At 41.8% G+C, this 27808-nt stretch overlaps 1 protein-coding gene across 1 annotated transcript; it reads left to right on the top strand.

Annotated features, from left to right (window-relative positions):
- The first annotated feature begins 316 nt into the window (after window positions 1-316).
- inpp5d (inositol polyphosphate-5-phosphatase D) lies at window positions 317-27808 on the top strand. The gene is made up of 27 exons (XM_079245009.1): window positions 317-543; window positions 975-1038; window positions 5384-5519; window positions 5621-5762; window positions 9243-9383; window positions 9461-9551; window positions 9633-9710; window positions 11617-11694; window positions 11805-11928; window positions 13827-13933; window positions 16621-16723; window positions 16799-16995; window positions 17084-17201; window positions 17283-17379; window positions 19529-19667; window positions 19877-19985; window positions 20064-20152; window positions 20860-20941; window positions 23691-23780; window positions 23874-23984; window positions 24088-24167; window positions 24255-24342; window positions 24420-24566; window positions 24654-24717; window positions 24796-24993; window positions 27228-27655; window positions 27723-27808. Exons 1-27 carry the CDS (start codon window positions 404-406, stop codon window positions 27761-27763), a joined length of 3282 nt encoding a protein of 1093 aa, XP_079101135.1. The 5' UTR covers window positions 317-403; the 3' UTR covers window positions 27764-27808.

The raw sequence follows: 27808 nt of genomic DNA, 5'->3' as shown, positions 1-27808 counted from the left end.
AACAGTGCAAAGTAGTATATTAACAGGTGCCACAAGGCTTAGATGTGGAGGTTAATCATTAGAGTAAAGTGATGAAGACCAAAGACAAAGTCTGCATTTCCATTTTACAGCTCTGGGATCTGTCACACAGCAGGCAGAGCGAAGGCACCACGGCCCTCCTCTCTTAAACTGCTCAAATGAGGAAGTTCAGAGCAGAGCTAGCGGCAGCTTCCTTTTACAGTTTGAGAAGGCAGAGGATAAATGAAAGAAAGAACTTCATGTCCATACTGTGAGAAGACGAGACCAGCGCAGGTAGAAAACTAAGTGTGCATCAGTTTGCTGGGATATTATTTGTTTTTTCTTTTATTTTCTTTTAAAGCAGATGTAACACTTGAGTTCAGGCTCTTAGATAAAGAAAAACAGGATGCCAAGCTCTCAGCCTTGGTGCCATGGCAATATAACTCGATCCAAAGCTGAGGATCTACTCTCCAAAGCGGCAAGAGATGGAAGCTTCCTTATCCGGGATAGTGAGTCCATACCAGGAGCGTATGCACTCTGTGTTTTGTAAGTAACTTAATACTAAAGTATTGCACATGTGGCTGGCAGATTATTTTCAAATGACCTTATACAACTGATAACATGTCTGTAGTTATGAGATGGGGATCCTGACTAATAGTTGTAACAGAGTATGTAATTTGTAAGTACATCATTTCAAGTGACATGGTTAAAAGCTAAAAATTTCCCCTGCTGTCTTAGACTGTTTCACATCACATTTTCTGCACATACACACTGCACCCAAAAGTAGTTCCCCTTTATTTGCATTCCTTACTGCCTTGTAGCAACACCCTTTGCCATTTTCACCTCTCACTGGTACATTTTTACAGGGTGAAGGCTTTTTTGAGTGCATTTATTCATTGTATTGTAAGCCCTTGTTAATTCATGCCCAACGTGTCATAGTGGAGTGACAGATATTTGCATTTTATCTCTTATTACAGATACCAGAACTGTGTGTACACATACAGGATACTGCCAAATGGGGACAAGAAGCTCTCTGTTCAGGTGGGTGGACAGTTTGACATATTCATGGCTTCGGCCACTTTGGTTATATTTCTGAATCTGGGTATAAAATGATCATTGTGTGATTACAAGAGAAAAGGTGAATGCTCAGACGAAACTTCTTGGATACAGCTTCGATTGAAATCTAATCATTTCAGTTTACGAATGTATCTACAACATTGCAGCCTGGTAACTCCCATTTCCCTGGGATGTCATGATGAGAGTTGCATTTATTTATTTACCATCCACTATTCAAGGTCCACCTTGCTAGAACAAAATTGGACCCTTTTTCCTTCAGAACCACATCCTTGGTGTTGTGGGTTCAACAAGGTGGAAACATTCCTCAGATATTAATTTATATATTGAAATTCCACCACATCATGATGAGAATCTCCCGTTCCATCTCATCATGTTGAGAATCTCCCATTCCACCGAATCCCAAAGCTGCTCTGTTGGATGTAGATCTGGTGACTGTGGAAGCCGTTAGAGTACAGTGAATTCATCATCATGAGTGGTTAAACCATGTCATGTTGGTACTAAGGGGACTAAAGTGGAACAAGAAAATCTCCCCCCACCATTCCACCAATAGCAGCACTGAATGTTGTGCATGTTTCTGACATCAACCAGACATTCTGGTCCAGACAGCTGCTACTCGCTGGATATCTTCTCTTCTTCAGACCTTCTTTGGAAACACCAGAGATGGTTGTGTGTGTGAAAATCCCAGTAAACACTCAGACCAACAATCATGCTGCGTTCAAAGTCACTTAAATCTCCTTTCTTCCTCATCCTGATGCTCAGTTTGAACTTCAGCAAGTCGTCTTCATCATGTCTACATGGTGTGTTGAGCTGCTGCCATGTGATTGGCTGATTACATATTTGTGTTAACAAGCAAGTGAACAGGTGAACCCGATGAAGTGGTGAGTGAGTGTATTGATCTGCCGCTGGTCCACCTAGTTAAAGAAAACAGTGCCAGACTTCTTTAAAATCATGTGAGAATGTGCTGCATTGGCAGGTTACATAACAACATCTGGGACAAAAACTGCAGCAGCATTAGAGCCCTGTAATTATTGAGAGGAGGTCTATATTGTAATTGAGCATTCATGGAATTAATAATATAATCTGTTGTTGGTATGCCAATACCTGTGCAGGCTTGCAAATGAGTCTGTCTTGAAACATTTTGGCTCAGTGGTTTAGGTGGTAAAGCAGGTTGCAAGATGCTGCTTGCCTTCAGTGTTGGCATCACTGGTGTGTGAGGAGTGTGAAGGTTTCGGTGATGGTTGGACAGGTCGCATGAGCATGGGTGGTTGTTTGTCTCTGTGTGGCCCTGAAATGGACTGGCGAGCTGTCCAGGGTGTACCCTGCCTTTCGCCCAAAAGACTGCTGGAATAGGCTCCAGCTTCCCCGCGACCCTGCATTGGATTGAGCGGTTGGGGTATATATGAAGGACAGCACAGAGTCACTAAACATGGCAGCACAGGAGCAGGCCCTGAGCACCAGAGCAATTGAGGCCCAGATCTACCATACCAGGCAGGATCCCAGATGCAGACTATGCAAAGGAGCCCCTGAAACAGTCCAGCACCTCATAGCAGGGTGCAAGATACTGGCAGGCAAAGACTACATGGAGCACCATAACCGAGTAGCTGGCATAGCGTACATGAACATCTGTGCAGAATATAGACTGGAGACCCCCAAGTCCCAGTAGGAAACTCCCCCCAAGGTGGTGGAGAATGAGAGGGCTAAGATCCTCGGTGACTTCCAGATCCAGACAGATGAAATGGTGGTGGCCAACCAACCGGACATAGTGATCATGGATAAGCAGCAGAGGAAAGCCGTAGTGATCGATGTATCCATCCTCAGTGATGGAAATATCAGGAAAAAGGAGCATGAGAAACTGGAGAAATACCAAGGCCTCAAAGAAGAACTGGAGAAGGCCTGGAGGGTGAAAGCAACAGTAGTACCCATAGGGATCGGAACATTGGGGGGGGCCGTGTCGCCCACACTGGAGAAATGGCTCCAACAGATACCTGGTGAAACATCAGACATGTCCGTCTGATAAGATACTGCATAAGACCTTCAAGCTCCCAGAACTCTGGTAGAGAACCCGAACTATATATATATATATATATATATATATATATATATATATATATATATATATATATATATATATATATATATATATATATATATATATATATATACGGCACATTAAAAACATTACATGGTCTGATGGATGGTCTGGTCTGGACTCTGGTCTAGTCTCTGATATAGACTCAGGTCTGGACTCTGGTCTAGTCTCTGGTCTGGAATCTAGTCTAGTCTCTGGTCTGGAATCTAGTCTTGACTGGTTGATCTGATTCTTTGGATCTCAGAGCTCTGCTTGGTTTGTATTCTCTGAACGTATCACAGATAATGTATTCTGGTCCTAAACCATTTGGGGATTATAAAAAATCAGCAGGGTTTTAAAATCTTTCCTGTGACTGACTGGAAACCAGCATAAACTTGAAACCAGTGTTAAGATTTTAAAACTGGTGTGATGTGTTCCGACCTCTTAGTTCTAGTTAAAGCTCTTGCAGCAGCATCTGTGTGAGCTGCACATGTTTAATACTATTTTTAGGAAGTCCTGTTAAAAGACTGTTACATTAATCCAGTCTACTGAAGATGAACGCAGGGAGGTGTTTCTACTGGTCTTTCTGGGAGACTAAGTTTTTAATCCTGTTGATGTTTCTGATGGTAAAAAGCTTCGTATTTAAGCTTTGATGTAGCTGAGGAAATTCAGATCTGAGTCCATCAACACTCCAAGGTTAAAACTACTTGATTGGTAGTTTTAAGAGCTCAAGTCTCCAGGTGTTTGCCAACGATGACCTTCTTCTTTTTGCTACCAAACAGAATAATCTCAGTTTTTTCTTCATTTAATTGTAGAAAATTCTCATCCAGATGTTTATTTGCTCCAAGCAATGAAACAGTAAGTCAGTTGGACTGTGGTCATCTGGTGGCAAAGACACATAAACCAGCGTGTCATCTGCATAACTGTGATGTTGATGTTAAAATTCTGTAGTATTTGAACAAATTAATAAATGAATTAATAAATAAATGATACTTATTCATCCCCAAAGGGATATAAATAATCATGATGAGACTCTCCCATTTCCCCATTTACATGAGAACTAAGAAATTAAAAATTTCTGCTTTTTTAGTTTGTAAACAATGGGGAAAAAAACAGCAACAAGCAACAAATGAATAAAGTAACTTTTATCAGATATAATAGTTTCAAAAAAATAATTAAACTATCAAAGTGAGCTGAACAGAAGAAAAACCAGCTATTGGTTGACTCTCTCTTAACAAAATATCAGTTTTATCACGCTGGTATCGAATGACACTGTTATTGATATTTGGATCAATGCCCCCAGCCCTCGCAGACATTAGTGTTACGTTTGTGTCATGTCCATTCCTTGTGTCTTTTGCATTTATGTGGCGTGTTTCAGGTAGAAGATGCATACTATCTGCACAGACACAGAGGCCACATGCACCAGAAGAACGAGTGGTTAGCATGCAGCATTTCTGTTGTTGTGTTGTGCTACCCGGTCCTATGAGGAAGTTGCACACACCTGTGTGTTGAAATACAATGTTTTACTACCGACTAGATGGTGTGGCATCTACATGATATAGGGTCTGGTCCTATTTGCTTTTACCTCTGCACAGAATCATTGCTCCACTTTTGTGTCAATACTTTTCTTTTTTTAATACACAAAGAAAAAGAATGGAAACATGGAAACATGGTGAAAACAGGACCTTATGGACGTTGCTCAAGAGGTTTTGTGGTTTGTTCAGTTGCAGCTTTGCAGACCTAACGTGTGTTATATATACATCAATTATACTTATATTAGATGTATTTATTTCCCTCAAGAAAAACATCTTAAAATGGTCCTTTTTAAAGAGACAGCACCTCCTCGCTCTCTCTCTCTTTGTATTTTGAAGCCACACTTGTTTGGTCTTTTTCAGTTTGCGTGATCATGAACTTTAACATTTAACCTGCTACCTGAGACCTGGAGAGTCTGAGGTGCTTTGCAGTTTCTTTGACATTTAAATTTAGTGAGTGAACAATTTCTGGTTTCGTTTCAAAAACATGCAGGTTTAGCAGCTAAACATTTGCAGTGATATGCTGCAAATGATATATTTTATTGGATGAAAATCTGCTTTAAAACTTAACCAGTGATGTTACTGCAGCCGTCAGCAGCCACCGGACATAATCTTTTTTTATCAAATCCGGCTTTTTAGAACATCAGGACACATGAAAACCCATTTTCTTTTGTGCTAAATATTGTTTCTGCTGTGATCTGCTCTAAAGGCATCTGAGGGAGTTCCTATTAGGTTCTTCACAATGCTGCCTGAGCTGGTGGAGGCGTATAACAGCCCCAACATGGGTCTGATCACACACCTGCAGTACCCTGTCCAGAGGGAGGAGGAAATGGATGACGAGCAAGGTCAGAAACATCTTCATCAGTATCATACCTCTAAAAAACTCACTCATGGACTTATTGATGTGTTTGAAATGTTCAATTTATTCTATGCGTTTGTGTTGCAGAACCCACCAATAATCCACCGCAGCTTCCACCCAGAAACATCCCCGCTGAAAGCAAAGAAAGTGAATCCAAGACGTCTGAGCAGGCCAGCAAGTCCCTGTCAGACACCTACCTGATGAGACTGCAGCACATGGACTTATCCACGTATGTCACATTCACAGCAAGTTTTAACTCCAGCTACTTTTACACAGGTTTAAGATTGACTTAAAGGTAGCGTGGAAAGCAGCAATTTTAGGAATCATAGAGGAATTCTTACACAAAGTTAAGCTAAGAGCTACAGAACCAAAGAGTGCATAAATGGTTGCTGTAAATGCTAGACGACTTCACAATTTAGCCTCAAGGGGAAAGGTTTAGGGCTAATTCACACCAGGGACTCCGTTTGATCGCTTAATTCCAACAAATGTTGCATTTTTCTTTGGTTTGATTTGCTTTCACGCTGCTATTTATTTTGAAGCGGCCAAATCCGCCTGAACGTCACACAGTTATAACAACCATTCTCACAAAGGGAGGACATTTCCTAAAACAACCACTGATCATGAAGAGGGACAAAGAAAAGTCAACTCACTGATTGTCCAGGAGAGAAACAGTTTGGAGCAACGATGAATCTTGGGAGTCTTAAAGTTTCAATTCAATTCAATTCAACTTTATTTATATAGCGTCAAATCACGGCAATGCCATCTCAAGACGCTTTACAGACAGAGGGGAAAACATAATGAAGGCCAATTCATAACAGCCTATATAAGGAAACCAACAGATTGAGTTGAGTCCAACTCAATCTCCCATCCTGAGCAAGCACACTGGCGACAGTGGGAAGGAAAAAACTCCCTTTTAACAGGAAGGAAACCTCCGGCAGAACCCGGCTCAGGACAGGCAGCCATCTGCCTCTGCTGTGTGGGGGGAAGAGGACAGAAAGACAACAGACAACAGGAACTGCTACTCCCGGCCAGGGAGACCTGCTGAGACAGGAGACATACATGTTAATGATGCAACACTGTTATTGGGGGGGGGGGGGGGGTAAAAGAAAGAGATAAAGAGAAAAAGAAAGAAGCTCAGTGTATCAGTGTATCAAGTTTCTGTTTTTACTTTGGCGTTCGAAGCAAACACGGTCTTCATGAGAATCTGTCCAGTATGAGCAGCAGGAGAGGCACCAAGTTATCCACCATGTTGCACTACAACATGTCCAGCGTCACCTGCTTTCACCCTGCAGATGAACCACGGTATCCACAGACCAGGTTTTAAGTCTTTGGTCCACACCAGAGTCTGAATGTACATTCACATTACCCCATACAAACCACATGATCCGGGGAAGTGGACCAGGCTTTGTTTAAAACGGCCCAAACGGCGCCAGTGTGAATGCAGCCTGAGAGATGGAGGACAGATTGGGGCTTCGTCAGCACCAAGGAGGGCCGGTCGTTTTTGAAGGAGAGAGATGAGCTGAAAGGCAAAGCTACGGTGGCCCTGAACTGTCACAAACACCAATGCAAACCGTGACATGGATACAAAAAACACAACACACATACACACACACTTTTCTTCAGGGATTTACACCACACAGCTGAAATGGTTGAAAAGCAGCAAGCTGTTTGAAATAAGCCTGTGAAGTGAGTCAAATTCCCACGATGAATAATTATTTATTTGGTATGAGCCGTTCTAAAATGTTAACTGTAATGTGCGTTAGCTGTGGCATGGTGGGTCTGCTCCATTTACTGCCGGGGTGACGCGGCAGCGAGCTGGTGGGCGGAGTTTTCACTGCATTTAAGATATGCGTTGGCCGGATGGCCGGCTCAGACCGAACGCGAGAACGCCCCTTTCAACTGTAAGAGTGTAACGAACAAATCAGAATCGCTTTGTACATAAACTTAGACTGTGACTGAATGTCGATCCTGCTTCCTAACCCCTCATTTACTACATATGGCTACACTACATAGTGAACTCATTCTGTTGGTGATTTGGACACGAAGCTGGCTATTTTCTTATCGTCGTATATCATGTGACTACTGGCTGTTACCTCAGCAACCACCATACCCTTCCAAAACTCGAGTAAAGAATTTTTTTTCGTATTTTATTCTGCACTGCGAGGGATTGGCGAGCTGTCCAGGATGTACCCTACCTGTGACCCACAGAGAGCCGGGATAGGCTCCAGCTTCTCCGCGACCTATCATCGGATTAAGCAGTTAGGATGATGAATATTTTATTCTTTAACTGTTGCATATTTATCCAAAAAATAAGGATATAAAATTAAGTAACTATAGTTTTTTTTCTTAACCTGCTTTAAAATTCGTGTCTCATGCATCACTTCGAGCTGCTGCCCGCAATGCATTGTGGTCTACATTGACCCATCTAGTGACCATCAAAGCTCACTACTTTTCAAGATGCATTATGGGTAATTTTCAGCGCACTACTTTTTTCTCTCTGGTCTTTCGGACACCCCTAAATGGCGTGAGCACTATGTAAGACACAATGTAAGGTATATTGTGGACTTTTGGACACAGCCTTAGAAAATAATCCATCTTGATAAATAATTCGTAGATAAAGAACTTTGTATTAATAAGATTCTTAAAACAACTTCTGCTGAAAAAACCCAAAACAACGGCGTAACTTCCGTTGTGTTATGTTGCAGTTAACCGTAGAGAGTTGTGCCTTTAGTGTTGCTGTGACACTTCCTTGCTTTCAGGGCTTCAGAGCTTTCAGTTTATCTCGTTCCTACCCTCACCCTTCATCATGAGATGCATGTGGCTGAAGAAGGCTTACCGGGGGGAGATCCCAGGTCAAACCAGGGTTCACTGGACAGAATTTACAGTATATCCCATCTGGCTTGCAAATGTTGAAGAATCCTCCAGGAAGAGTTGGAGAGTGTTCCTCTAACAACAGCATGGGATGTCTGGGTCTCCCTGCTGAACCTCAGACAAGTGGAAACAAATAGCCGCATGTTTGGATCTATCTTACATCAGACAGACGTATTTTCTGAACTGAAAACACACATTGCATGTGAGGTTGCTACTCAGTGTATCTTTGGGCTAGCTAGCTCTGATTCCACCCCAAAACACTAACTAAAAGTCTGTAAAAATCAATGAAAAAGCCTGAAAAGTAGAAACACAAAAGGAATTCCAAGCTGTAAGGTGATCAAACAGCCCTGCAATGGACTGGCAAGCTGTCCGGTATGTACCCTGCCTTTCACCCAAAAGACTGCTGGGATAGGCTCCAGCTTCCCCACAACCCTTACTTGGATTAAGCAGTTAGGATAATGAATGAATGAATGAAGGTGATTAAACAAATGAGTGTCAGGATACATTGAACTGCAAATAGCAACACGCGTGTTCTGATCTGAGTAAACAGCAATAGAGAAAAACAATGCTAACATAGCATAAAATTCCCTTTGTGTGTTTATCATTAAATTGAACTGTGGTAAACATTTTTGAGGTTTGAGTCAATTTCAGAGTGAACAGTTTTAGTCTGTTACTCCTGTAGCTGTTAGCTTAGTGTCAATGTCAGAAAACAATGCAATCCTCCAAACTAAGAGTGCTGCAGGTAACACTCCCACTACTCATAAATACTCCACACGACTACAGTTTGAGGAAATTTGACTGGAATATAACTTTACCTGCTCTGCTCTTATATTTCCAGATTATCGGAGGAGCATCAAGTGGCCATCCAAGAATACTTCAGGACCTCGATCTGTTTAGATGCTGAACTAGTACAGAATGGGAAACCTAACCTTCCCGGCCTGAAGAAGCTGATCATGGCAGTCTGCAAAAATCTAAACAGGTAAAGTAGAAATAATGGAACCTGGAGTATGGTGTATACGACTGATTTAACCGTGCTCTGGTTTTCTTGTGAGGCAGTGAAATTTCCAGAATCCTGCCGACTCTGGAGATGCTTCATCGAGCACTGGACCAGCAGCTCTCTCCGGGAATTGGGCCATTCCCAAAACAAGTCAGTGGTTGATCCTTGGCAGCGTCCACACACACATGCAGAAAGAAAAACTGTTGTCACTGTTATTGTCTGTGTTTTCAGATTTTTGTCGATTCAGGTCAGTCGGTATCCTGTCGGCTTGAGGAGCTGACAAAACTGCTCTACTCAATAGAAGATAAGGTAAAGTACTAAATCTACCTCATCTGAATGTACTTTATTGATCAGGTCAGGATTTTCACCTGCCTTTTGTTTGTTTCCTCTAAATTTATAGCCTTAAATGTCCTAACAATATGTAAAAACATTCATTTTTATCTTCAAATAAAATGTCATTTTATGTGGAAAATCTTTTTTTTTTTTTAAATAAAAACATACATTAAAAAGTGAAAAAGAATATTAACAACAAAATAAAGGGTTTCTGGGAGAAAATGTCGTCCTTTTATTGACTTGAATGGTTGGTACATTTTATAATCGGTCATTTTGAACTTTAGGAAGATGGCTAACAATTGAGGTAAAGATACTTGACAGAACAAACAACAACAAAAGTATGTATGTTGTTATATGAGTGGAGATTTACTGTAGGCACTTTACTGCATGGCAGGCATAGTTCTTTATGTTAACATCTGGTATAATAATAATAATAATAATAATAATAATAATAATAATAATAATAATAATAATAATAATAATAAACTGTTCATTTTGATTGACAAGTTATACATTTGATATGAACTGGGGTGACCAGTGAGGATTTAGCAGTTCATTGGGCAGTAACGTGTAAATGGCACCACGCATACTACAGTAAGCCCCCAGGACAGGCAGTGGTTGTATGGTACTGTATGATATAAATAGTATTAATGAGAAATATAGATTAGTTTATTGAACAGGCATCTTGTCCAGCAACACTGATCACAGACAAAAATATGCTTCGTGCCAGATTGTAGCTTACAGAGATAGTTTCCATCTGCAATCTGTAAGACACATAGAGATCAGTCCATCCATCCATCCATCCATCCGTCCATCAATCCATCCATCCATCCATCCATCCGTCTGTCCGTCGATCCATCCATCCTTTCATCCATCCATCCATCCATTCATCCATCCGTCTGTCCATCCATCCATCCATCCATCCATCTCTCCATCCATCCATCCATCCATCTGTCCATCTGTCCATCCATCCATCTGTCCATCTGTCTGTCCATCCGTCCATCCATCCATCCATCCATCCATCCATCCATCCATCTCTCCATCCATCCATCCATCAATCTGTCCATCTGTCCATCCATCCATCTATCCATCTGTCTGTCCATTCATCCATCCATCCATCCATCCATCCATTCATCCATCCATCTCTCCATCCATCCATCCATCCATCAATCTGTCCATCTGTCCATCCATCCATCTATCCATCTGTCTGTCCATTCATCCATCCATCCATCTGTCCATCCATCCATCCGTCTATCCGTCCATTCATCCATCCATCCATCTGTCCATCCATCCATCCGTCCGTCCATCCATCCATCCATCCATCCATCCACTCATCCATCCATCCATCTGTCCATCCATCCATCCATCTTCTTACCCACTTAGTCCAGTTCAGAGTTGTGGGAAGCCTGAGTCTCTCTCAGCCATCATTGGGCGAGAGGCAGCTGGACAGGCTGCCAGTACAGAGATCATTACAAAGTACAAATGATAGTAAAAAAAAAAAGTAAATTGCATGTTAAAATAGTAAATTAATTAAATTAATTAAATACTACAGAAAATAGTAGATGAAATATAAGTTTAAAAAACACCTGGTAGATATATTAGATATAAAAGTAAGCATAAGTTTACCCTCTTTAACCCATCAACCATACATCCTTCATTTCTCCAAGTAAACAGAAAAATGTGTTCTAGGTTGGAACATTGACATCAATATTGATTTTAGTCGTTATGATTTACCGTGGAAACTATTCAGTAAGCTTTCATTTATTACTAGTAAATGACGTTTTAAACATTTGGCTGGTTGATGGGTGATCATTTTAGAGTCTTATCTTGTTATCTAACCAAGAAACAGATGACAAAGTACTTCTGTCTTTTCCTTTTTCAGGCAAAAAGTTCTGTTTTTGAGTCAGTCGGATACGATGGAGGCCACAGGAAATCTCTCATACCAGTCGTTACATTTGAGGTGCTCCTTTTCATTTCTTTTTATGGCTTTTTACATGAAGAAAAACTATTATTAGGTCATAAATGTGGAGCTTTACTGTTCATGAAACCAGTTCCATCTATTATTGACAGGTCAAGCAAGAATCTCTTGGTATTTCCACAAAGATGTTCCTGAAAGTGGATGTTGAATGTGGAAAGATCTACTTTAAGAAATCAAAAGATGGGCCTGAAGACAAATACTTTGTTCACAATAAAAGTAAGAATCTATGACTTCATTCAGTAGCATGTTACATTTAATGTTGCACAGACAGCTGAATCACTCCTCCACGACACTTATCATGAAAACACATTTAAATGTTTATTAGGTTGAAGTGGTCACTGAGTACTAGCAACATGTAAATACGTTATACGGCCAAAAGTATTGGGACGCCTTCTGTCACACACAGGAGCTTTAATGTCATCAGATTCTTAATCTGTAAGGTTTATTATGGAGATGATCCACCTTTTGCAGCTATAACAGCTTCATCTTTATCTTTGAAGACTTTCCACGAGGGTTAGGAGTGTGTTTTAGTCGGACAAGTTGCTCATAGCGATGAGCGTATCGATCGTCTGGAGTCGATACTTAGATATCTGCCGGCCAAAATGTCAGATATGATACTTTTTATTTAGTATCGAGATACCACTCTGCTGATTCAAAATGCATAATTTGTTCTCGCCTTTGTGTGTGTGTGTGTGTTACAGTGTGTTACAGTAGCCTATCAGATATCATGATGTCATTATAATGTGGGCACTGTTAGCAATGATGAGGTTTTGTTTTGATATTTTACTGGTTAAATGCTGGTTATTGCACATTAAGCTTTATTATATTAATCATAGTACATATTATATTTTTATTTTCCAGTTAATAAATGTAAACAATCTTATTTTGAACTGTAAGTTAATTTTTTCTCATTTTAAAAAGCCTGTTTTTTTTTTTATTTATTTGTTTGTTTATTTATTTTATATTCAATTTTGCCCTTGCAATAAACTGATTGTACAGTTATTTTACAGTGTGCAATATTTTAGGATTTAGGATTTTACTGCAAGTGGCATTAAGTATCAAATTGAAATGGATATTATTATTGATATCTATATCCACATCGATATTAGTACCAATATTGATATCAGTATCAAAGAAAATGTGCCATAAACTCATGGAAAATTTAGAAATTGCGGGTTTTTAGCACCTCTCAGCAAACACAGAAGTTACTGGAACAAGTTGGTTCAGGGATTTGTGGGGTGTCTGAAAAGTCTTGTTTATAGGTTGATAAGTTTGCAGCTCAAATTCAACCCATCTAAACTTTTTATTCAGCATATCATTATGGTTAAAGCGACAGTTTCAAAGAAAACTTTGGCATGAATCTGTGCAAATGATTTTATCTGTGGACTTTTTTATCCAGTGCCCAGGTGAAAGATAATGAAATTTCCTTTTCTTGTGTTTATCTTATTTATATTCAAGGCAACGTTGACAAGATGGACTTTATATTAATAATAGGGGCTTTTTAATTTGAAAAAAAAAAAAAAAACCCAACATTTTGGCTTGTAGTGTGCCTTGTGAATTTTCAGTGAAAAAATGTGTGCCATGGCTTAAAAAAGGTTGAAAAACACTGGTCCAGGGTATACACAAGTATACGTAGTGTTCCCACTTGTTTTTCAGTCAACATTGAGTATACCTACTTATAAACCCCCTGTAATGCCGCTTTTACAATTACAAACATCCCTCCACATGTAGCAGCTCAGATAAGGTTAGCTATGCTACACTGCTGCAGTTAGCCATCAGCTGTATTAACTTTAGTCTGAACATAGATATAATAAAATGTATATATGTCTATGACCCTGTCTCTCACCAGTCTGTGTCCCAGTATTGGTTTAGTCATTTCATAACTCTTCCTCCCTGAGACCGATGAGTCGAAATTATGGGACAACAAATAAACATACTGATGGATTTTTTGGGAAAACTAAATACAAATCATCTTATATGTCACCTTTTTCTGAAACAGTGTTGTCTGGGCTACATTTTTTCAGTGTTTGTTTTTAAAAAGGGCAAAAAAGTAAGAGTATACCCACTTCTTGTGGGGACCCCTACACCACTGTCTAAGAGCATCCATTCCTCAGTCTTGCAGTTGGTGAAATCCCAGAAGATGCATGCCAAATTAATCATCGTGGTGGAGACGGAGAAGGAGAAGATTTTGCGCAAAGAGTTTGTTTTTAATGACACAAAGGTAATCATCTCTGTTAACATTCTGCAAAGTTGTCTGACAGAGATCTGTTTATGGACTCTGGCCTCATTCAACACCTGTTCTTATGAATATATTTCGCCTCTTAAATCCCACCTATGAACTTTTAATTAGGATTAACCAGTCCTATGAGCACTAAGGGTCTTACAGACAATTCAGTGGCAAGATTTTTGGACAAATCAGCTTCTGTGTTGTCTTCTGTTCTTCACTTCATTCAAATATAATTTCATCTGATTTTTAAAATAACATTTTGTCCTGTAGAAAGCATTTCTTTTATTTTCACACTAGTGCTGCACAAGTTTCCATCCTTAAAACTCTGCACCTCTGATGATGGCGCAGTAGTATCTAGTATGTGCATTACTGGAGCCGTCGCTGCTGAGCGATGTCCTGAAGCTGGAAACTTCACCACCTTTTCTTCCAGGACGCTGTGTGACGTTGCAGCTGAGTTTCCCTTTACGCACCACGTCACAGATTGAGCTGACTGAGAAAAGAAACACAAGTAGACAGGTAGTGGAGTGCGGCAGACGAGGCGTGGATGTTGCCTTTCAGTAATTACCTGCCTTTATCTGCAGTAGCGTGGCAGGACTTGGATGATGACAGAGAGCTGAGACGGAAGTCAGCTGTGGAAACTCAGTTTGGAAGAGAACAGTGGAGTGCTGTTAGACCAGGGGTGACCAAGTTCAGTCCTCAAGATCTACCATCCTGAAACTTTCAGATGTATCAACACACCTGAATCAAACAGTTGAATTCCTTCTGCTTCCTGTCATCCAGCTCTGCAGAGGCCTGCTAACAACCTATTTCTTTGATTCAGGTGCGTTGGACAAGGTTTCATCTAGGAGTTGCAGGATGGTAGATCCTGAAGACCGAACTTGGGCACCCCGTATTAGACTGTAGTCCACTAAACGAAATAAATCCGCTTACCATGCTATTGTGTGTTGTGTGGTTTACCTGGGGACCTAGAGAGTAGCACGTCTGCTACAGTTATCACTGGAAGACAGGAAAATAAAGAGCAAGAGATAAAACAGGAGTCGGCATCAGACAGACTTTTAAAGACTGGATAAAGCTCGTCGTTAGGGGGCGTCTCACTGCCTGCGATCTGTAGCTCCTCTTTAAAGTAAACATCAAGACTCAGAGGAAGATTAAACTATTTTTCATTTATTTTAATTGTCCAGATGGGACTTAATTCTATTGCTGGAGCAAATAGACTGCGGACACGTGCACATGAAGGTCATCCTTGCCAGATTTTTTTCCCTCGAATGCAGGACTACAACTCGTGACGTGCGACCATAGACTGTATATAAAGAGATGGGCGGAGCCTCCGTGATGTCACCCATAGGTTTCTAAAGAGCTGAACTGAAGCTTGGTGGGCGGTTCCTTCAATCGCCATCTTTGCATGGGCATGTGTGTGGGCCAAGAGGTGGAGCTGAGAGGGGGACTGTGAGCGTCATGGTGGATAATTGACATTGAGCGAACTCCGAGCTTTCTGTAGCTAAAAGCTAACTGAGCTAACCCGGAGATAACAGGAGCTAACCAGCTAACGGAGGTAAGCGGGCTAAAGCTAAGTCTCATTGTTAACCGGCTAAAAACCGCGGTTGTTCTACGTTCTTCTTACTTGAAGCGGGAGATCGGGTACCTGTCAATCAAAAGGACACGCAGTTAAATATAATTTCGAGATTAAATTGCTTTTATATGGGCAAGTTAGAAAAAAATTCCCTTCCCCCACAGTTGTCATGAAGGTAAACCTGACTTATTTAATCGAAAATGGATTTCTGAACCAGGCTTTAACCATGTTTATTTCTGCTGTGAAGTTGGTCTTTTTAACATGGGAGTCTATGGGGATTTACTCTGTTTTGCAGCCTCTAGTGGTTGAGCAGGGAACTGCAGTTTTATGCACTTCCGCATAGGCTTCACTTTTAACCGCCAAAGTCTGTCCATCTTTCATATCCGGTCTATGGCGTGGCTAATGAACGTGGCCTGTTTTGTTCCTTATACTGCACAGAAGTTTTGGCCTTTTCTCCTCCAACCAGGAGGTTTTATTTCATCAGATGCGGCACTCCGTCGCTCTGTCATTACCGCGTCTTTATAGAATGTTGCACGTGTTTAAACACAGGAGGTCATTTGGTTTAGAAAATCTAGCAGGTTGAGTGTTTAAAATGAGGTGAAAATATATCCACACCACAAGGATGTTGGTCCTGATGCGTTCAGGGACCACAAGGATGATGCAGTCCTGGGACAGGCTGCTGTCCAAGTTCAGCAGTTGTTTATGACTTTTTTACATAAATCTTTCTTTTAAATAACCACAAGTATCACTTTACAAATTACAAAAATCCTGTTTCTGTTTACATCGTTGTTTTAAAGAATTACTTTGCCATTTATTTTTTCTCATTTCTCTCGCCTCTGTCTCTGCTCACGTCCCATCACCCTCGTGACTTTTTAAAGGCATTTTTGGTTGCTTGCTTGTGTCGTTAGTCCTTTAAGTTTATGGAGAGATTTGTATTCAAGAGGAAAGACAAGTTTACAAGGTTTACAAACATGTTTGTGAATCTGAAGGTTTTCAGAAAGAAAAAAGTTTTTAAGTCCAACTTCAGAATGAATTTGAGAAGATTTGAAAGAAAATATTGATGAACGAGTTCCATTGTCCTCACTTGTGTCTTTTTATTTATCCACTGCAGAAAAGAGAGGGTTTCTGTCAGCTGCTTCAACAAATGAAGAACAAACACTCAGAAAAGCCTGAACCCGACATGATCACAGTGTTTATTGGCACCTGGAACATGGGTAACACATTCATCCTATCCAGTTTCCTGATACGTTCGTATGGAATTTAGATGCTAAAAACTGATCCCTCTACAGGAAATGTTGGTCCGCCACACAACATCAACTCCTGGTTTCAGTGTAAGGGTCAAGGAAAGACGCAGGACGACACCGCAGATCATATTCCACATGATTTTTATGTCATTGGGACTCAAGAGGATCCTCAGGGTGAAAGGGAATGGGCTGACACGGTGAAAAGTGTCCTGAGAAACATCACAAATATTAGCTTTAAACAAGTAAGTTACTCTGACAAGAGTTACAAGTAATGGCTAAATTCACACGCAGAGGAAACAAGCATGATGTGGTGCATCTCCAACCCTGCAGGTGGCGATTCACACCCTGTGGAGCATCCGCATTGTGGTCCTGGCCAAACCGGAGCACGAGAACAGGATCTCTCATGTTTTCTCTGACAGCGTGAAGACGGGGATCGCCAACACTTTGGGTGAGCACTTCCACGTCCGTACACGCACACAATGTTTAGCATGGACACAGGTGCATGCTGGGACTTTTGATTTGCTTCCAGGAAACAAGGGAGCAGTCGGAGTGTCTTTCATGTTCGGTGGAACATCATTTGGCTTTGTCAACAGTCACCTGACCTCTGGAAGTGAAAAGAAGCTGAGGTGAGCAGCAGTCGACACTTTCAGGAACACCATGTCGTATTATAGGACATAGTCCACCTCACCGGGACCAGGTTGGACCCTCATTGTCCTTCATAACTACCTACATTATGGGTGTGAGAGATTCAACAACGCATTCCTCAGAGATTTCACCTCATATCAACATGAAGCATCACATAACAGCTGATCTGGTGGAGACGATGTGAGCTTTGTGACATGGTGCATCATCCTGCTGGAAGTTTCCATCAGAAGATGCTACACTGTGCTCAGAAAGGGATGGACATGGTCAGCAGCAGGACTCAGGTAGGCTGTGGAGGTTAAACCAGGTCATGTTGGTACTAAGGGGACCAAAGTGGGACCAGAAAACCTCCCCCCACCATTCCACCAGCAGCAGCCTGAAGCCTTGATCCTGACGGCAGGATGGATCCATGTTGTCATGATGTTTCCAGCAGATTCTGATCCTACCATGTGAATGTGGAGCTGAACTGGAGACTCATCAGACCAGCAACGTTTCTCCATCTTCTATTGTCCAGTTCTGGTGAATCTGTGTGAATCGTAGCCTCAGTTTCAGCAAGTTGTCTTCATCATGTCTACATGACTAAATGCTGCCATGTGATTGGCTGATTAGAAAACAGATTTGACAAGAATTTGAGTTTTACAGTATTGGATCAAAACTTGCTGAGGTGTTACAAACATGCAAGACAAAGTTTATCTACGCAGCACGATTCAATCGCGGTCAAAAAGCAGGAACACTGAAACATTACAAAATATGAAGAAGAAATAAAAATAAAAAACAAAAGAGAAAAAGAAACTTAGATAAAAACAAAAAGTAAAGACATGATGAAGTTAAAAAATGTAAAAAAATTCATGCATGATCACTGTGCATGTGTCTGACTGGGATGTAACAGGAAATACTTAGAGAATAACCACAAAGGACTTCGTGCATCTAATCTGTAAACCTGTTCAACTCACATAACCACACACACACACACACACACACACACACACACACACATATATATATATATATATATATATATATATATATATATATATATATATATATATATATATATATATATATATATAAAAAACTATTAGGCATTGATTGATGGGTCCGCTCTAAATCGTTCCTCTCTTATTAAATCTGTGTTCGTGTAAATATTTCCTATTTCTTTCTTCAGTCTGTAAGTGTAAACCCCACATTGATGTAATGCTTCGCCTCACCCCAAAGCTACATCACCATAGTAACTCACTTTCTTTAATTAAACAATCCTGGATTACACCTTTTATATAAAACATCAAGGAAATTATAGCTATACTGATTGAGAAATGTCCATTCTTCCTTTGATCTGCTTGATATGTGATATTTGATATGTGTCTGAGGTCACGAACACTGTCGTCGCTCTATTGTCACGCCTCTGTGTCTGCGTCGTCTTCTTCCTGTTCCTCTTCTTCTTCTCTGGTTTTGTTCCTTCGACTGGTTGTGTGTCAGCGATAAAACTCAACACCACCCCCACAATTTCTGGTGGTGCTCCTCCATAGATCTATCGACGGAGAGCTCAGCCCCTTGAAAACAGACCAAATTACATGCAAAACGGAAACGGGAGACGAATAAAACTGCTCGTCTATCTTCTGCGTCGAGCATGAAAAGGCCTGTAGAGTGAAGGCCATGACAACATGTCTGACATCAGCGTTAATCCACAGTAAAAGACAGATGTTTCTCACTTTTGTTTCTATCTCTGAAACACAACTTAGGTGTTTTTAACCCTTTGAGGTCCTGTTTCTACCATTTGGCAGAGGTAAATTTGGAGTGTTTTTTTTAAATGTGGAAATAAACCAGTCTGAGCATCTCTACCACCTGGTTTGGGTATGTAAAACCCAAACCAAGTGTTTGTTATACAACTATTGTTTCGCATTCAACCATTTCACTGTTGTTACGTCATTATTAATAACTTCTTCTTGTTAACATCTCAACCATTCACTATAAAACATTTATTCTGTTTATTCTGGTCCAAAACAAACAGAAAAACACAGAGAAACATTTTTCTCTGGGTTTTTTGTGAGTGTGAAAGTTAAAGGGAACCTTGTCACTTCCTGAAAGTTTATTTGTGATTTCTCTGGAACCGCTTCTTTCTTTCTCTGTCTGCAGACGTAATCAAAACTACGCCAGCATCCTGCGATTCCTCAACCTCGGAGATAAAAAGCTCAACCCCTTCGACATCACACATCGCTTCACGCACCTCTTCTGGCTTGGAGATTTGAACTACCGTGTTGAATTCCCATCTTCAGTGAGTTGCTGACAATTCTCCTCACAAATCATCCCATGAATGACAACCTGTATGTGTGTGGTCTATTATTGTCCTGTTGTGACATTTGCCATGAAATCAGAGATCCAGGGCTGCTGCAGCTCAGCGGCTGGTGCAGAGATGAGAGTGTTGGTTGTCAGGCGTTGTGGCTTTCAGCTGAAGTCATGAAAAGTCACTGCTTCCCTTTACAGGAAGCTGAGTACATTGTGACGAAGATCAAACAGCAGCAGTACCAAGAACTCCTCAATAAAGACCAGCTGAGCATGGAAAGGAACGATAGAAAGGTTTTCCTGCATTTTGGTGAGTTTAGGAACATAAGCAAACATCATGAATATAAACATGCAGTCAGAACAAACTTTCTTCCTTATCTTATTGTAGATGAAGAGGAAATAACATTTGCACCCACATACCGATTTGAGAGAGACACACGAGAGAAGTATGCCTACACGAAAGCCAAAGCCACAGGGGTAAGCCTATGTTTAGTCAGATGTCTGTCCCTATATGGCTGCTGTCCTGCCCCCCACAGTGAAAGCAACAGCACCACACACACACATCTCATCCGGCTTGTTTGTTTGCTTTAAGACGTTCGGGTCAAAAAGTTCTGAAGAACATTTGATCTCTGGAATGAATCCATGCCATGCAAGAATGTTGCTTATCTTTCTACCAGAAATGACATGACCAACCGGGACTGCTCAGCAACTCTGGGCCTCAACCATAGCAGGGTTTTGTCATACCAAAAGTGCAGTTTGTGACAAAAAAATCAATGACATAAACACTAAATATACAATTAAAACGGTGTTTCTAAATACTTTATTTTAGTAAAGTAACATCATAAAATGAGACATTTATATTTACCACATACATGGCAGAAACCATTTTTGCTACAGTGTGTGTGAAGTGAGAACCCTCAGAGCTTAGAACCTGTATTGATAGGCGCTAGAACACCTAATAATGCCAGAATAAGACCATAGAAGAAGACAGTACCCACATAATTTGGAAGGACGCTGGATCCATTTCTGGAAGAATTTTGGCCACTGACGGCCACCATCCATTTACGTTTGAAGTCACTGCTATGCTGATCTTCACCACTAGATGTCAGTAATTCCTTCAGCTTTGTCCATAAAAAAAACACCTGTTTTAATATTTCTGCACTCATGATAAATTCTTTCGGCAGACGAAATACAATCTGCCTTCATGGTGCGATCGTGTCCTGCGGAAGTCCTACCCTCTGGTCCACGTTGTCTGCCAAGCGTACGGTGAGTAGTTTTCAGTCAAGCCCTGTTTTTACCAACAGCTCCGGGTCAGTACAGGCAAAAACTGACAAAGGTGCCTGGGTATACAATCCAACCCATCCTGCTTTTTGATACCCTTCCAAAGAAGTCCAAAACTCTCTGATCAAACCTATAGGGTGAAGCTTGACACAATGCAATCAGAGCAAAGCAGAAACAGCACCATGTTTAAATTTAAAGCCACGCAGCGCAAAGAAAGACCAAAAACTACTGGATTCTCTTCTTTGTTTCTGTGTCACGTTTTTCATTATAATTCAAGGAAGATGTTGCACCATGCTGTCACATCGCTGAGCAACACTGTCTGGCTCATAGCGCGTTTACCAGGTAAGGGTACAGCTCACTGTGAAGTGCAACTGAGATCAGGGTTTATTAAACCAAAATGCACCAATCTGTCCCATCCTGAGACGAACTAATCATCCTGTGGATAATCAGTTGCTTTTTACTGAAACAGTTTGGCAAACAGACGTAACACTTCTGTCTGGGTGAGTTTTATACAACAACTGGTCCCGCCAGGCCTTGTGATGGACTGGCAACCTGTCCAGGGTGTACCTGCATCTCGCCCAGAGACAGCTGGGATAGGCTCCAGCTTCCTTGCGACCCTTAACTGGACTAAGCATTTTGGAACATGAATGAATTAATGTTGGGCTGCACGGTGGCATAGTGGTTAGCACTGTGGCCTCACACTGTGGTCGCTGGTTCAGTCCTTGGCTGGGGCAAGGCTTGGGCAGTGGCCTTTCTGTGTGGAGGTTGCATGTTCTCCCCGTGTATGCGTGGGTTCTCTCCAGGTTTCCTCCCACCGTCCAAAAACATGCATGTTAGGTTGACTGGGTACTCTAAATTCCCCCTGGGAGTGAGTGTGAGTTGTTTGTCTCTGTGTGGCCATGTGATGGACTGGCGACTCGTCCAGGCTGTACCCTGCCCTTTGCCCAGAGACAACTGGGATAGGCTCCAGCTTCCCTGTAACTCTTAACTGGATGAAGCATTTCAGAAAATGAATGAATGGTCCAGGCAGGTTACAGATTACTGATCTGCTCGCGTTAAAGGATAATCCCTCTGGTGGCGAAGCTGGAGAACTACAACACATTCCTACTATGCCTCATGGACATGAGATTACAGTGTTATGTGACTCCATAGGAAATGATGGAGTGGGGGCTCATCCTCCCCTTACATTTTGACCAGTGCACTGTCTGTAATGTTTATGTAAGGTGACTACAGCAGATTGTTCATGCAGGTCCCATTTGTGTGTTGCAACAACAGGACAGGTTAAATCTCCTGGATTCATTAGATTTAATCTGATATGGTGTTCATGTGTTTCCTAGTCTGAGGTCCCTCCCAGGTGACCCAGCTAGTTTAAGATTCTGCATTTGGAGCGATAGAAACATATTTACTGACTGCAACATCTTAAGTGAGAGCTCGGAAACTGCCCAGAAACTGCAATAACTTGTAGGCAAACAGAACAGAAATGTGCTTTAAGACAGCTGGAGGTTCATTCTCAGTCCTGCTGTGTGGAGCTGACGTATGCGTTCCTTTCAAACGTAATAAACTTGCCTAATAACAATGATCATCAGAAGTCTATACTGCAGGATAGAGAGTAATATCATCCTTGTTGAGTCAGCTGTCCTCTGTGAAGTAGAAAGACACTCAGATTGGTAAATTTAAGCCCACAGAGGCGCTGATGAAAAACCACCTAAAGCACATGATGAAAACACATTTGTTCAGCTTGTTTGGCGTAAAACGGTGCTTATGCATTGGTCATGCATGTTTGTGTGACTGCACTTCCAAAAACTTTCAAAGTTCTTCGTATTTTGTTGAGTCATTGACTTTTGAATTAAAGTAAACATATCCCAGATAGCAGAACTGGACACATGAAATTATTTTGTTCAAATTACACATAGTTACATGAGCCCAGTAGTATGCACTGACCATTTTTAAATTGATAAATAAACTCAAGTAAACAAACAAATTGTTGGTCATGTGGTAATGTTTTCTAGAACCAACTCCATCGCATAAAACAAACTTAATAATAGTAAATTCAACGACCTTTTATTTCCTCCTTTTTCTGTTGAATCCAGGCTCCCATTGGCTCAGCTTTGGCACTAGCCAGTGTTTTGTTGGCCAGAAATGGTTCAAATATGAGGAGCCGGCCTGGACATGATAGTAATTTCCCCGGTGATCCACATGTGGTGGTCATGTGAGTTTAAAACAGCCGCCCTCACAGAGTTAATGCTGTATGTCAAGGCCAATGAGGCCAAAGAAAACCACTGATGTCGGCCATAATTAGGCCATCTGGGAATATTGTGTCCATATTTTCAGCAGTTGGCATAGTTTTCAGAGGTCTTGGTGAAATTCATCTGTTTTTAAGCTGGGATAACTCAGTTTTTTTCTTCTACTGTATAAGAAAGAGCAAGCAGCCTGAGAGCTCCCACATGCACATGCTAGCAAGTTTGTTAGCTAGCAGTTCGACCACAGACTGCTGGTACGGTTCACTTTTAAACGAAACATGTACTTTTTTTCATATGTTACCTTTAAACTAACATTAATGAGGATTATTTATGTTACTGTGTTGAGCTGTTTGTTGTGGAAAACGCAACACAAGCCATGATATGAAACGCTTTTTAAAAAGCACGTCCTTGTTTCTGTTAGCGGTGATGACGTCCGAATGCTGCAGCCGTGCATCCTGTAACGCCGAGTTCATGGTTAACTCTTTCCCTTCCAGGTTGCACTAACGACATCATGACGAGTGACCACTCGCCGGTTTTTGCCTCGTTTGAAGTTGGGGTCACGTCACAGTTTGTCTCCAAACAAGGTCAGATGACCAGTCAGCTTCAGGGAGATGCAGGTTGCTTTAAAACTGCAGTCTGATGTTTTTTTTGTTTTTTTTTATTGCGACCCGTTTCAGATCCAAACACTGCATCGCAGGGTGGGATTCAGATCATGAACTGCGTCGCCATCTTGACAACAAAATCAAAGACAAAGTTCTTCATTGAATTCCACTCGAGTTGCTTGGAAAGTACGTTTTGTTCCTTTGTTTTTTTTAATGTTGGTCTTTCGATTTTTCTGGACAAAAATGACCAAAAGAGCTTTTTTTTTTTTTTTTTTTTTTTTTTTACCAGAAACCATGAAGACTTCAGAGGGAGAAAACACAGAGCAATCTGACGGCTCCATCAAGGTTTGGTTCGGCAACCAAGTTGAGGTAAAACACGACTGTTCAAATGGTGACGATTGTGGTTTTGCATCCACCGGTCGTTGACATCATTGCCTCTTTTCTGGTCTTTCCCAGCTCACGCCCATCATCTCTGACCCTGAGTACCTCTTGGACCAGCACATCCTCATATGTGTGAAATCCACAGACTGTGACGAGTCACACGGTAAGGATCTCTCATGACTGTGAGGTTTTTCTCAGAGATTAACGTGTTTTCAATCCGCTGACTTGTCATCCTTGAAGGAGAGGGCTGCATAGCACTGCGAGCTGCTCAGTTCTGCTACAGCGAGTTCCAGATTACGCTGACTCACCACGGAGAGAAAACAGGCACGTTGACAGGTGGCATCCAGTTACGCACCTCTGAGGGCAAACCCACCGAGAAGTTATACGGTGAGGCTGAAAGTCACTAAGAAGTCACCGTTTTAGATAACCTTGTCCGTTTGGTTCTAAAAACATCTTATTTTGCTTCTTTTGTAGATTTTATCAAAATTGAAAGGGATGACAACGTCCCCCCAAAGGGCAAATGTGGAGACGTCAGCAAGTAAGACCTTTAACACATTCTTATAATTCAAAACGCATCTCAAACATGTCTCTAAGGTTGCTTTGTTCTGGTTGACAGGTTTTCCACCATGCAGGCGCATGATATTTCTAACCCCTGTTACGTAGGTTTGTCATTCAGAAGTGGGAATGTCGACAGGGGCTGGAGTTACAGCATGCCCCCACGAAATCTTCCGTCTCCTGGACAGGGAGTTAAAGATCCCAAGAAGGCTCCTCATGATTTTCCCACTCGCAGTCCCACGGGAAAAGCTTGTTCCATGTAAGTTTCTGATGCAAAACGACCACAGTCTCATTTCAGCATCTGTAAAAACATCTGTAGCTGGTATGAGTCAGAACAACCCGAATCAGGAAAAGATGAGACAGTAACGAACAAACCGCAGAGATGTTTGGTCTTTTATCTTGTCAGCATCGTATTTTAGTTCATAAACGTCTGCAATCACCAGCAACACCATCAGGTCCTCCTGTCTAGCCGCTGTTAACACAAACGTCTAATGAGCCAATCACATGGCAGCAAATTAATTCATTTAGTCATTCAGGCATGGTGAGGGTGACAAAGGGATGCAGAACATCATCTCTGAACACACAACACGTCCAGCCTGGAAGCAGATGGTCTCCAGCAGCAGAAGACCACAGCGGGTTCCCTCCTGTCAGTAAGAACAGGAAACTGAGGCTACAATTCACACAGACTCACCAGAACTGGACAATAGAAGATGGAGAAACGTTGCTGGTCTGATGAGTCTCCAGTTCAGCTCCACATTCACATGGTAGGATCAGAATCTGCTGGAAACATCATGACAACATGGATCCATCCTGCCGTCAGGATCAAGGCTTCAGGCTGCTGCTGGTGGAATGGTGGGGGGAGGTTTTCTGGTCCACTTTGGTCCCCTTAGTACCAACATGACATGGAACTGGTGGCAGCTGTCACCAGCATGATCCACGGCACACCAGTTGAGACTGTAGTGGAGTATAAATACCTGGGTACCACCTTCGACAACCAACAGAGGTTCTCCTCTATGACTGAGAGGATCCTGAGAAAGTGTCACCAGAGCACGAACCTACATAGGAAAATGAACTGTCAGAACATCTTACTGATTTTCTACAACTCGTTCTATGAACGTGTTTTAGCTTTCTTTATATGCTGCTGGTATCACACCACCACCCTGCATGACAGGAACCGCTTGAACAATTTTCTGAAAGTGTGTTCAAAGCAGAATCGTAGAAGTAGAAAGTAGAAGTAGAAAGTAGAAGTCCTGTCCAGCAGCTCTTTCCAACCAGTCACCAAACCAGGTGAATGTAATGAGCTCCACTGCAGGTAGACCAGCCTGTTATCTGTTCTAAATGCATCACTAGATCCAAAAAAATGGCAGGACTTCTACTTTATTTTTACTTCTACTTCTACACCTCTAGTTCCAAGATTATTGGACTTCCTGCCCGCCATCTGAACACTGTGCATGGGCTGCAGGCACATGGCCTGGGTGGCTACATTACCCCACGCACCCTCTCTTTCAAGCATTTGAGCTGCTGCCATCTGGTCGCAGGTTTCACTGTCTAGCCTCCAAGACCCAGAGGAGAGCTACCTTTGTCCTCAAGGCGGTTCTCATCCTGAACTCTATGGGTCAACCAGGACCTGAACCTTCTGTTTAATATTCCATTTATGTGGAATATCACATTGTCTTTGTGTTTTGAGCTTTTATCTGTGTCTGTTGCTTATTATGCCACTCTTTCCCGTCTTAATTTCCCCATGGGTATAAATACTTATTCTGATTCTGATTAACCACCACAGCCTACCTGAGTACTGTGGGTTGTGGTAGTTAAACCACAGCCCACAGTACTCGGGTCCCGTTATTCTCATCATGGGTCTGCAGCCAACAAATCTACAAAAACTGCGTGATGCTATCACGACAGTGTGGAGCAAAATCTCTGAGAAACGTTTCCAACACCTTGTTGAATCTATGACACAGAGAATGAAAGCAGTTCTGAAGGCAAAAGGGGTCCAACCCAGTGTTAGTAAGATGGACCTGATAAGGAGGACAGCAGGTGTTTGTTTATATTGACATTCCTTCGTGTTAGCTTTTGTCCAGAGGCAGTGTAGACCACTATGAGTTGTATTCACACATCAGAAACGTCTCCCCTTCACCCTTTATCCTTCAAATTCAAATAATTTAATGGGATTACACAAACATGCGAATCCCTGATAACCTACCTTTACAGAATGTTGTTTTCAAGCTTTTGTTGAGAAAGCGGAGACCATTTAAGCTGCTTTTGTTAGAAATGAGAATTAAAGTCACCTGGTGACGTCATCGGTTTGAGATCACGTCATAACAATAACGTCATTATGTTTCGAGCCCTAAATGATCCAACTTTAGTTGTAACGCGCTGAAGGCCTGATTTAACCAAGCTAAAATGGTTGTAAGTCAATAAAAGCCAACATTTTCTGCATCAGGGTTTCAGAAAGTGAATAAAATCCTGACTGAGTGATCTTTTGTCTTCTAGGGGGGAGGATGAAAAGGTGTCCGAGATGTTCGACAATCCTCTGTATGGTTCAATGGTTAAAGTACACAGTCAGGCCAAGGACCCTCAACAGACAGACCATCTGACACCAACAGAGTTTACATCCTCCAAAGCAGCAGATGGAGATGCAGATCGACCCCCGGTACCCGCCCCACGCAACCGCTCTTTTACCTGCTCTGAGAACAAACCTCATTCCCCAACCCCATCCACTCTGGCCCCCACAACGAATAAGAAACCAGTAGTGCCCTCACGTTCGGAGGGTGGCATGGGGCAGAACCGGCCTCGTTTGCCCAACAAGTCTCGACAGGAGCCCCCGACCTCCAAACACAGAGACTACAGGGACAACTCGGAGCTCCCCAGCAAGCACAGACTCCCAGCGAGACCCGGTCCTCCGCAGCCTAACAAAGACAGTAAGGAGCTTTTTCACATTTACTCATAAATTAATGGTGATGATGCAAAGTTATTTCCTTCCTTCAGTGCATCCAGATGTTCCCAAGCCGGGTCGTCCTGTGAACTGAGATGCAGCGATGGCCGGCACCACCAGAACTGCTTCCTGCTCGCCG

The sequence above is a fragment of the Telmatherina bonti genome (genome assembly GCF_933228915.1).
Source record: "Telmatherina bonti genome assembly, chromosome: 8".
Taxonomy (NCBI): domain Eukaryota; kingdom Metazoa; phylum Chordata; class Actinopteri; order Atheriniformes; family Telmatherinidae; genus Telmatherina; species Telmatherina bonti.
This window is presented reverse-complemented; position numbering and strand designations above follow the sequence as displayed.

Bases quoted from the DNA above. Each gene is read 5' to 3' on its own strand.
- inpp5d (XM_079245009.1), top strand. From the start codon at position 404: ATGCCAAGCTCTCAGCCTTGGTGCCATGGCAATATAACTCGATCCAAA. The intron at 544-974 runs GTAAGTAACTTA...CTCTTATTACAG, and splicing joins GCGTATGCACTCTGTGTTTT to ATACCAGAACTGTGTGTACA. The intron at 24,168-24,254 runs GTAAAACACGAC...GGTCTTTCCCAG, and splicing joins GGTTCGGCAACCAAGTTGAG to CTCACGCCCATCATCTCTGA.